Here is a 12,535-nt window from a genome sequence, read left to right on the forward strand (position 1 = left end):
ATCATCACAAAACTCCTACTAAGAATTAAGGAAACCTGAATTCTAAGGAACAGTCGGAGCTCCAGTATTTCCAAAGCTCACTCTAATACAGATGGATCCTATGCTGCAGTAAAATGGTCACAGCTGGAGGTCTTAATTCCAGGACTTGGGACAGAGGGGTTGGAGGATCTTGAATTCAAGGTTATTTTTATGTTACAGTGTTGCTCAAAGCGAGTTGGGCTGCTACAAGATACCCTGTCTCAAAACTATACCAAACACAGCTAAAATGAAACAGAGGAGTTTGAGTGGGCACAGATGGGAAAGCTCGGCACTTTATGGCTAAGCCACCTGCTGCCAGCACCAAAGTCCATGCACAGCCCCAATTCTGAGCTGTGTCTGGGACCCCACTTAGGAGCACGCACCAAAGTATCTCAGATCCAGGGCTTTTGGTCTAAGAGGAATTCAGGCAGTCACACTTTGGATGCCAGTTCTCCAGCTCAACTGCCTGTCAGCCCAGGATCTGGTCTTAGTCATGGCTTGGCATCCCTAAATTCCTCCCAGCTGTGCTCTGAACTCACCCTGTGCCCCGTTCTGATGAATCTGCCATTCTCCATGGGAGTAGCCTCAAGAAGTCCCTCACATCTGAAGCACCACTCTGAGTACACTAAATACTGCAGGGAAGGGGCGTGGTCAGCAGAGCACCCACCCCTTTCAGCTGTAGAACATTTAGCTCTAGAGTGAGCACTGCTGTGCATTGTGGAACTTAAGCAGTATTCCAGCCTTGGCCTGGGAAGAGCCGTTGACACCCACACTTTCTGGGGTGACATTGTCTCCTGAGGATAGAGTCAAGTCAGGAGTGGCAACTGATGTTCACGAGAGACAAACTTTCTTCACCACCTGCCCATGCTGGCCCTAGGATCTGGGCTTTTTAGGTGACATGAGTGCTGAGCCCCCCAGGTAGATGGGTTTTCAGGGGTCAGGTGGTTATTGTCACCAAAGGTATCCACAAGGATAAGTCATACTGTACTAATTCCCATATTAGATCCCTTCTCATGGGTCACAGAGGTCGTGCTGGGTCCTAAATGTGGACCCAGGTTCCTGGCACTTTTGAAGAGACTGGTCAGGGCGCCGGCTTCAGGACATTTTGTTTGAATTATTTTGGGGGATTTTATTTTTACTGTTGGGGGCAAACCTAGGGCTGCCATGTGGTGGGAAAAGGCTTTGCCACAGCTGTAGATCATCCTTAATTATAAACTCCTAAATTCTCCCAATCCTGGAACTTTCTAGGTCCCTCACATGATGCAACCTTTGGGGGATTCCTCACATAGAATCATGGGGTGGATTGCATCCCAAAGAGAGACAGTGGGAAATGTTCCCCAGTGTCTGCCTGTGGCTGTGGTGATGAGAGTGGATGTAGTGACCAGTGGATGGCAGGGCCCATGTGAAACCCTTTTGGTTTCCACTTGAGTGGAATCTTCACCATGCCTTTTTTTTTTTCTTGAAACACAGGTGGGCCTGGAACTTACAGTCTTCCATCACTCTGACTCAGTTTCCCATGACTGGGATCACAGGCTTAAATTACTATGCCCATCTTTCTTTTTTTGTATTTATAAATCTTCTAAAACCCAGAAGGATCTAGAATTTAAAATTTTGCGATCCAAGGCATTTCCAACAGGGGATTCTTGACCTAGGAGTGTCCAGACCAATGTTTATTGTGTGGCTACTTCATTCGTATAACAGCTTATTTTTGAAAAAGAGTTCCAAGGTGTGATGTCACTGGGCATCAGGCTGTGTCCCAAATAGCAGCACTGACTCAGGTTGTAATTTAGGCTGGAGAAACTTACTAGGACCCTTGTAATCCTAGCACCCTGGGGCCTCACATGTCCTTAGTCTGATCTAGTGATGAATCAACTGCTCTTGAGGGTGGATTGGAATTCTAGTCACTGTGAGGCAGGAGCATTAGTATCCTACAGCCACTCTGGGCTCCATAGGAAGACCCTGTTTCAATGGTAAAAGGGGTCACCTGCGAGTTCTTACTGTCTTCCCTGAGGCCTTCCTGCTGGAGTTAGAATAGCTGTCTCACCAAGTTGAAGTAGAGGGCAGAATGTTGGTGCCTTCTATAATGAGGACTAGTAACAGATAGTCTATGGAAATTCTAGAAAGTTCTACAGGTATTTATGTCCTGTGCATGGGAATTGCTGGCTTCCCTGTGTCCTTTGCCTTTAATTTGCAGTCCATGGGGCACCTGGGAATGTCCCCAAACCAGGCTGCACACAGGACTTGTTCCATGATTCTCACTTGCACCCAGTGCCTGCCTGATTGTCATAAGTCTGACAGAGCCACTGTATGCTCTCCTGACACCTGCAGAGAGCACTATATGGGATCCTACCATCCCCACACTGCCCATCAGTTTCTACAATGTCCCTATATGGCACTGAGATGATCTAAGCTGCTTCCGGCCTATGTGCTGCATCAGAATCTGACCATTCCTAATTTCCTCCTCTCTCACCCACACTAGAAGCCCTGTACCCACACTAGCCCCAGCTGGCCTGTTGCCTACTGACATCTCATGGACTCTGCCCCAATCCCCTGCCCTGCCCTGCCCTGCCCCGCCCTGCCCCACCCCAATGCCCTGCCCTGCCCTGCTGTGCCCTGCCCCAAACCCCTGCCCTGCCCCAATGCCCTGCCCTGCCCTGCCCCAATGCCCTGCCCTGCCCTGCCCTGCCCCAATCCCCTGGCCTGCCCTGCCCTGCCCTGCCCTGCCCTCACTCAGCTGACAATGTGGACATCTCAGGACAGTCACTGGACAATGGCTGACACACTTGTCTGAAGATTGGAAATGTTTCTCGATCTTGGAGAGGAAAGAAGGACCCTCCAACTACACTGAACTCTAAGGAAGTTTATTGAGGTGAGGGATGACAGGGACTGTTTTGTCTCATGTCACACATGTCAGTAGAAAATATCCTAGGTATTGGATGGCGCTGTTAGCATTTACAGAACAAAGCACATAGTGTTGGGAAGGATAATAAATTATGAGTAGAATTAGAAAACCCCAAGCCTCTTCCAGGTTCTAGGAGAGCAAAAAATACCACCAAACACAGCATTAATGTGATAGGTTGGTTAAATCTAGTTACTAGATTCTAGTGTGATGCCTATGACCCTTTGTGTGTCATGCTCAGCTTATAATGACTAGAGGACCTAAGCCTGAGAGTCACCAATGCCTCTCCCTTGCTTCTCCAGCTGCTGAGCATTGAAAAGCCCTAATGAGACAGCATCTGTTTGCAGGCATACTGGATTATTCTTCTTCACTTAATCTCTCCCAGTCACCTCCACTCTCAGTAAGTCAGTTTAATTCCATAAATTGGAAATGAGTCACGTGGAAAATATACTTTCTCAATAAAATCACAGATTTCAAGGTAAAAGGTGAAACATGAACTATCCCACCTAACTTCTGGGCTTGCACAGACCTGCTCTGGAAAAGAAACATGTGGTCACAGCTGCAGTCTGGATTCAATATGGATGCTCTTGAGGTCCTCCCTAAGCTGCATAGATTGAGATAATTATCTTGCTTTCTATCAAAAGAATTCATTATGCCAAGTTGGCCTGTAGAAGGAGGCTAGTCTCTTCTGTATTTTATCAGATGTGCTTAATGTATATAATCATCGATAGTAAGTGAAAGATCTGTTTGGAATTGAAACTGAGTGGTGCTGGAGGATGATCCTGAATGCACAATGAGCAGTGGAGGCACCAGAGCCCGGTGTGGATGCCTAGCAGGCTACCACATTGAGCAGGCACCGCTCAACCACCTGTACATACACATCTCCTGAGATCTCTCTCCTTAATTGAAGGTGATCATATCCATCTAGTATAGCACATGCCCTGGAAGGACAAAAGCTACCTACAGGAGCTGTGGTGATGACTCACAGGTTAGAGCATCTGCTTCTCTCTCAGAAGAACCACATGGTCCCTAACAATCATCTACAATGGGGAATGCTATTCCCTCTTTTGATCATGAGGGAAATGCACTCAGGAGTGGCCCAGATACATTTGAAAAAAAAAAAAGATCCATTGAGTTAAATGATAAAAATAAATATAATCAGCAACAATAAAAAACACAGCATATGAATGATCAAGTGAAACAGCACCTATAAAAACCTATTTCCCAAAATGACGTTGATGGTCATTATCTTTGTGGTTTAATACTAATGCTGTATTGTAAGAAAAACTGAGGCACATGGTTCTCGATTAGGATTATTCTATATTCCTTTGTGAAAGTTGTCATTTTTTCTGCAGCTCTACAGGCATGAGTGTGTGTTACTCAATATCTGGTGCACACAGTCAATAAGGAATGTGTGTTGTAGACTGATATAGACTAGGATGAGCAGAAGACATGAGAGCATGGATACAGTATGTCAGTGATTACATCATAAAGTGTGTTTCCATAAAAAAAGTCATACACAAAAGACACCATCACCCTGTGTACCCCTTGGTGGCTTTGAATTCACTGGACCATGCAAAGATCCATATCTAGCTGTCAGTTCTAAGTCTACAGGAGGGGAAAGGACCCTTGAATAAGATGGTCATAAGAGTCAAGAGTTACAAATCAATTTTTATTCATAAGGAATACAATTTACAAAAAACAGGCATAAAATGAACAACTAAAATGGTATAAAAAATGAAAAACAGTAACAAGAATATATAACTATGATATAACAAAAAGAAAACTTCAATGAAAATCATAACCAAAAATATTTCTTAACAGCATTTTCTTAATGAACATTTAGAAACACAGTTGTAGTGCTGTTTCTCCTCTAGGACACGAGATTTCAAGGCAGTCCCCTCAGATGTCTCTCAAATGGTGTTGTCGGTATGAGAGAGGAGAAAGACCTCAATGAGACAGGCTGGCATACGGATACATAAATTTAGGGTCTCTATACAATGAGGAAATTAACTGAGAAGAAGAATATTCTCCCCAAAAAAGTCTTTGACTGTTGAGGATTGTCGTCAGCAGGGAACTCCTGACAGAGAAACTCACTCTTCAGGGGGCTGTCTTCCTGGGATCTGTCCTATTCCATGTCTCCTGCAGTTCCTGAGACCTGGGAGGAGAAGGCAGCTATTAAGACACTGATTTGGTGGGGACACGCATACCAGCTGTCAAGTTGCTGCCTTCTGTCCCTTCAGCTGCACTGCAGAGACAGCACTGATCTTTTCACTGAAATCATTGCTGATATCTCTGCAGCCTGGGGAAAGTCACCAACAACCCTCACAGTACTGTGGGAGAACAAGCTGCTCCTCAAACTTCTACCAGTGAAAACCAAGAACGGGGAAAGGAGAAGAGACCTAACTGGGTTGCAGGAAGAAAGGAGAAGGCCACATGATACTGAGATCAAAGCCAATGACCAGGACTCATTTGCCATTTGCACTTGGTTCTTATCCCTACAAGGTGCTTCCAACCATCACATGACCCCTGTATGACCTTTGTCACATGACCAAGAACTCGTTCAAAACTCTTCATAGCATCCAATCTATGACAGGGAGATGCAGTCATGTGATATGTTATTCCTCTGTCACCATTTCTGGACTGCAGTTTCAAAAAGGGCAGAGAAGTATAATTGCCAATAATTCAGTTTCTGGAGAGTGGTTAACATCCCAGAATACTTGTGCATAGACAGAGCCATGAATAACTCTATCACATGAGGTGGGTGACTGATTGGGTGTGGGGAGATTAGAAAGATGATAGGGGAAGCAAAGATGTATCCAATAGGCAAATGGTATCAGACATTGTTAATCTGACTCAGCTGCTTTTTCCTACCACATTTTGCTGGGTCTGGAGGTTGCTGGTCTTCTCCTGTTCGTCTTCAGCATTCGGGTTCAACTCAAACAAATATCGCTGTAACTCCTTGCTCTCCTGCTTCAATGTGACCAACTTCTTCTTCATACATGCCTGGTCCATCAGGAGCCGGCTGTGCAGGTTGCTGGAAACACACTCTGCATAGTAAGATCCTGAAGCTTCTTCCTCCCATTCCAACTGCCAAATCCCACAAAGTCCACCAGGACCCAGATACCCATAAAGACTTCAAGAATACATCTCCATACATGTAAGGCTGCTGCACAAACAGCAAACGGCCAATCCAGGGAAGAATAAATTGTTCCTGTGACCCAAGCACCAATAAGAGTCCATGTCTCTCCAAAAGAACAAGGGATCTACAACTACCCATGAGAGCCCAATGCATCGGGGCAACATCAATTAGTAGGCGGCAAATAACCACAAGAGAACAGTAGAACCAAGGGAGGTCATGTAAACCATGTGGTCCACACATTGAGCTTTGTTAAACCTGGTATGACCCCAGAGCCGCAGGTTGGCCTAATAACACTCTGATGCCTGAATCAGTGTAGTTCTATCCAGAGCCTTCTAAAGATGCATAGACACTGTGGTGATAACTGACAGTCCCTTATGGAACTGAATCTGAGTCCAAAAGACCCACGGCACAGTGATATTCAAACAACAGAAGACATGGACCCAGAGCTACAGGCTCTCCAGTCCAGAACAAAGAGAGGCGGGAATGGATATTCCACAAGTGATGGGCCCTTCTGACAAGTACTTACCGATAGAAGTTAATCTCCTTCTTGAGCTCCTGAAATTTCTCACGATGTTCAATGTTCTTTGTGTCTAAGTTGTGCAGTAATGACATGACCTCTTTCTCCTTTATCTTCAAGTTTTCATAAAATGGATTTGGCCTGAAGTAGGGGCTGGCCCCAGGAAGATAGAACCCAATGAACATTGAGGTTTAGGATTAGAGGAACTCAGGCTGTGTCCTGTACTACCCCAGCCCTGGAAGGACACTTTCTGAATTCTACATATTTGGATCTTCTTCAGCTTCAGAAACTTGGAATTGTGTGCCCAGGACAACAGAAGCTAAGCACCCAGATAAAGGGTCCCCTGGCTCACATTTTTCAATCAGGAGGGCTGGATCTGCATTCAAACCTGTTATGCTGTCAAGAGCCTAGGCCACAGAGCTTACCCAAACACACACACACACACACACACACACACACACACACACACACACACACACATCCAGAAACCTCTGATTTCATTTTTCCTGTTTTGACAAGTGGAATGCTACAAGCCGAATAACTAATATTCTAGAGGCAGACAGTACACATAATTCTGGAGATGAGACCAGATATTGCCACAAACTTATAATCTGCCCAAGGCATACAAATGTATAGACAAATGTGACTACACAGGCAAAGAACTGTGCTGTTGAAAGTGGGGCTTCCAAAATAAAGCACTTACACCTCCATGAAACTATTATAAAGGTAAATCCTGAGGTCAAAAAACAGACCCCTAAATTCCAAAGGTGGAGGGATAGAGAAACATATAAAGGTTGTGCATATGCATGCAGACCTGTGCACACACAGACACACAAACTGGGGCACACCCACAAGAAAAAAAAAGTAAGTTCTCCAGCTCCGAAAAAAAGAACCAAAAAAAAAAAAAAAAAGAAAAAGAAAAGAAAAGTAAACAGACTCAGAGAATGAGAAAGAGAGACAAATATGGAAAGAGCACAATGAGAATCAGTAGAAATGCATGCACCATTACTGTCTCAGAGTGCAAGGCACAGAGACAAGAAGGAGCAGGCCAGAGCCTCAGGCCTTCTACTTAAGCATTGATATGAACACTGTGGGTCCTGTCACCTAAGGCTGCTGCCAGGAGATGATAGCGTTCAGTCACCTTCCTAGCAAGTACAAACACTCTCCACAAACTCACAGCACCTAGAACCTTGCAAAACTACCACCTGTCAAGGGCTTTCCAATTGTACACTGGGAACTCATGCTCCAGTGACTTTATCCCTGAAATCTTCACTCAGATTGCAAGTTCAGATTTTCAACAGGCAGAATCAGAGAGTCCATTTTCAATCTCACTCCTCAGTAAGGGTCAGGTTCTGAATCTCCTCTCTATGGGAGATGAGGTTTAGAACAAGTTCGTTTGTTTGGAGCAATGCATACCTCTTGCTCATGGATCCACCTGTCACATAAAGGAGGCGATCTGTCAGCTCATTTCTCTCCTTGGTAGTTAGCTCCAGTTCTCTATTCAGCCTCTCCTCTTCCTCGTTGGCCTGCACCTTGTTTAGGACATTTTCAGGGGATGACGTCTGTCTGCAGGCTGCTGTAGGTAGAAGAACACAAGTGAACCCGCATGGGGCGAATGCATAGAGCATACACAGACCACAGTGAGGTCCAAACAGGAGAACATGCTTGGAAGCCAGTGTCACTGCAAGGAGTTTGGTCTATGTGAAAGAGGCATCCTAAGTGGATCACAGTTCCCCCACTACTATATAGAGACCAAGAGATGTAAGCAGCCAGGTGTTCCCTATGCCCGCCCACACAGGCTTACAAGTACCAGAGAGATGCCTTCTCCAGGATTATTATCAGGTACGCAGGCTACAACCTGGTTTCAGGACCCTACCCCTCTGGTTTCAGAAGTCAGATCATCAATTCAGCATCCACAATGACTTGATTGATCAGGGATACTCAGATATCCTACACTGTTACTCTAATCCAATAACTTTGCATTAAAAAGTCATGTAGGGGGAGGACATGGTCAACAGATTTATTAATTCCCCCTACTGAAATGACAAATGCCCCAGAAGTGCCAATAGGTTACAGGCTCTTTCTCTACCTGCTCCATATAGTTTGGCTACTGTAGAAAAATATCTGCCACACAGAACCTCTAATATATGAAGGTAAGATTGGCCCCGTCAGCCAGAGGTAGTCAAAGGAGTTCTAAGAATATAAGGTCATGCCAGGAGCACAGTTCTCTCCCTCTTACTACTGTCAGATAGTCACTGAATTAAAAGAAGCAATGAAAGTGAAGTACATTGATGCCCTGTTTAATTCAGAAAAGTTATACCCTCCATGACTACTTATGGTGTTATTATATCAATTTAACATACCGAATGCACTGTAAAAGTAAAGACTAGAAGTTCACCCAATAATAGCATAGGCATTGCCATATCCTCCATGTGGTTATGGAGAAACTAATAATGTGAAAACCCTGACTTTCAGGAATTGTGATAATCATGGAATTCAATATCTGTGGAGATGTTCCAGTAGTTGTGGCCCATTGCTATAAAGGCCAGCTGAAGTCCCCCACATTCACCCCTAAGAGGAAGCTCAACATACACTGCCCAGAACTTACTCCACATTCCCCATGTCCTGTGTCCATCATTACCTTTAGGTTTCGTTTGCTTCACTCTAGACTCTTCTCTATCAACATCAACTCTCCCAAAGCGCCTGAGAAGACGGGCAAACATGCCTGTGGATATATCCTTTGGACACTAAGAGAAAAAGTAGGGAATTGGTTGTCACAACGATACTGGTGACATCACAGGGATTCCAAGGTCTCTCTAGGAGACAATAGAATGTCCACGAAGGGACGGCTGATGTCATGGATAACAGACTTTGCCTCCTTGCTAATGTTCTCCCTGTACTGAGCAAAAGCTGATGGACCCTTTTCAGGGGACTTCCCTGTGGCATAGCCACTGAGCACCACATGCTTCCAAAGCCAAATTTGGCTCTAGGCTTGATTGGAAAAACCTAAGTCATTGCTATGTTTCTAAATGAGTGCTTCCTCCCCAATCCCTGCACAGAAATGTTTCATCCTACCTCAAATTCTCCTCAGTCAGCAATATTACCCATTAAAGATTACTGAGGAATCACACCAGTTCCTATAAGTAGCCAAAGAGGTCTCCTGTCTCATCATGTGCAGGTGCATGAAATCACACCCAGAAATAGCCTGTAGGGTAGGTTGCGATGTGGGTGTGTGTTATAGGTACAACCTGAAGCTTTGTGCTTAACATATGACAGTTGCCACCAGATTCCTTAGGAGAAAGAATTGCATTCATTATGGTCCTGGCAACAATGTGGTGATCTGTTAGGAGAGGAAACTGAAATATTGGATCCACCAGTGAATGCACCCTCAGGCTGAGTGTGGGGCTCTCCTCTTTGCACTTAAGTTACCAAAGTAGGATTGCTTACAGGCCTCTCTAAGCTATAACGTGTGATTTCATCTGAAAAATAAAATAGTCAGCAGATGTTGGGGGGGGATACAGCCAAAGGAGTAGGACAAGCCTAGAGACATAACTCAGTGGACAGAGTAAGAAACAAGCATCTTCACTCCTGTTTCATGGATCACCCCACAAAACACAAAAGCATCTATCCTACTTAAAAAAAAAAAAAACCAAGTTATTTTATTGAATGCATACACTAATACTGTTTACAGTATTGGTAGCAAAGCTCATATTTTGGTGGCAGATCCATGACTTGAACTATCTTCCTGACAACATATAAAACAATATATAAATAAATAAATAAATAAATAAATAAATAAGAAAAAACAGAAAAATAAAAAAACACAAAAAGCACAAGCCTTTCATGTGAAGTTACAGAAGAGTGATCCAGTGGTCACTTCTGACCAGGCCATTTTAGCTATGACAGTGTATAGTGACCCTTAATTTGATGGGTCCTATATAAAGCTTTGTGCAATATTGTCATTTTAACCAACCTCATCCAGAACATACATAACAACACAGGATATGATCACAATGTCCTTGCCGTGTATCAAGTTATTTTTCTATGTCCTTGATTGTCAGGCATATTACAGCAACAATCTGAGATGGCTGGTAGACTTGGAAGAAAGTAGATATGAAAGATGCCCGTTTGATATCAGTACAGCCATTTCTTACGAATGAGAATCTTTTAAGCTGGCCCTCGCTTAGCCCCTACACATTAGACAATAGAACAGAAAGTACAGAAAGCACATTCCCACCCACTCTCTAGGAAGCTGCTGGACCATAAGAACAGAGGGTACAGAACATATTTACTGCAGGGCAATTAGAAGACAGGAAACATCTCTGGGAAGCTGACTGACCACTATAGAAGTGAGATGTCCTTGGTACTGAATGCAGCTGTGCTATAGGCTGACATAGCTATAGCCTTTTCCTGGGAACTCCAGAAGAGAAACACCTGCCAAGACAGATATCCTTGGTCCTTGTCCTGGGAACCCCAGGATAAGAAAACATATATCAAGTCAGACGTCCTTTGTACTGAAATAGCTGCATTGCTGTGGTTACAGCCTTATCCCAGGAATTCCAGGATGAGAAACATCTGCCTAGTTATCCTTGGGACGAAATAGCTGAGCTAAGGAAACTGTGTAATCTTAACTGACTATTTAAGCTGTATATTTCTGTTGTTTGAGGCTCCTCACATTCCTCCTGTGTGAGGACCGTGTCGAGCCCCAGTGCATTGGTATCCCAAAGTAAACCTCTTGTTTTTACATCAAGACTGAGTCCTGTGTGTTCATGGGGTGGTGATTGTCCTCAGGACTGGAGCGAGAGTCTCCTCTGTCTGAGGGTCTTTCAGATAAAGCTATAGTTGTGGGTTACACACCTCAGCTCTCATTGGCTAATGCTGTCCTCACAGTCCTTGGAGGCCCCTTTGTAAGACTACCTGTTGGAAAGTGGAAGCAGCTTTATTTGAGCTCAAAGTGAACCTGACGAGCAACGTAGAGAACAAGATGGGGTAATTGAGAACCTGTCTAAAACCAGCACTGAAACCCACCCTCCATTCAAAGCATCATCTACCAATTCTTGAATTTTTACCATTCTCTGCCAACCAGTCTTTCATTCAGGAAAGGTAGAAAAGAACTGGAAATGATCTTTGTATTCTAAGGACCTCGATCTGTCTTTCCTTAGGTCCACGTTAAGAACAAATGAAATGGGTATCACCATCTGAACAACTTAGTATCAACTACTCAGCATTTCTAGCCTAATACTGTGCCTATGGCAATCTCAAGCTTCCCTGAGTGTTGCTGCCCCAGCAAGCAGAATGAAGAACTGAGGTCAATCCCCAGTGAACCTTTCAAGGGGTTAGAAGAAAGCCATCAGAGATACTGCACTTCTTTGTCCTTAGATTAAATCAAGATGATACAACGTGAATCTAGTGTGCTATTCAACCATACATCTTCCTCACAACCCCACCTATCTGAGTTCATTGCTTGGCAGAATTCATGCCCCACCATCCTAGATATTTCTTGATTCATTGCTGCCAAGGGCCAGGTTTCCTGAGTTTTGTTTTTTATAGAATTGGGTGTAGTCAATCATAGTTGCCCTCTGTAAGAAATGACAAATATCTATAATAACTGAATATTCTGAAGGTTTTATACTGGTTTTATTATACATATAACTGTGAAACGGAAAACATACATATTTGATCAATGAAATGAGTAAGATTGATTTAATGAACAGAAAAATGGATGGTACTTCAAAACTTCCATGATTACATATTATCTATTTAATTCCCTCCACAATAGCAAGAAGCGGACATTATTATTTACTTAAACCGAGAAAATATTAATTGTTTGGCCTGCTTTTCTGAGCTTCCTTAAGGTATAGTTAATTGACAGAGCTGTGGTTTAAAATTAGGGTCCATATTGTTCTGTTTTAAATGTGTGACTTTTCTTTCTATTTTTTTCTCCATCTTTATTAAATTG

The 12,535-nt window shown here is 43.8% G+C and overlaps 1 protein-coding gene across 1 annotated transcript; it reads right to left on the minus strand.

Annotated features, from left to right (window-relative positions):
• Positions 1-4,579: 4,579 nt before the first annotated feature.
• On the minus strand, positions 4,580-11,233 carry LOC134483570 (disks large homolog 5-like). Its single transcript, XM_063278808.1, has 4 exons — positions 7,993-11,233; positions 6,586-6,729; positions 5,792-5,954; positions 4,580-5,075 (listed from the first exon to the last, which is right to left on the minus strand). Exons 1-4 carry the CDS (start codon positions 8,202-8,204, stop codon positions 5,046-5,048), a joined length of 549 nt encoding a protein of 182 aa, XP_063134878.1. The 5' UTR covers positions 8,205-11,233; the 3' UTR covers positions 4,580-5,045.
• Positions 11,234-12,535: the final 1,302 nt, after the last annotated feature.

This window comes from Rattus norvegicus, chromosome 19 (genome assembly GCF_036323735.1).
Source record: "Rattus norvegicus strain BN/NHsdMcwi chromosome 19, GRCr8, whole genome shotgun sequence".
Classification (NCBI taxonomy): Eukaryota; Metazoa; Chordata; class Mammalia; order Rodentia; family Muridae; genus Rattus; species Rattus norvegicus.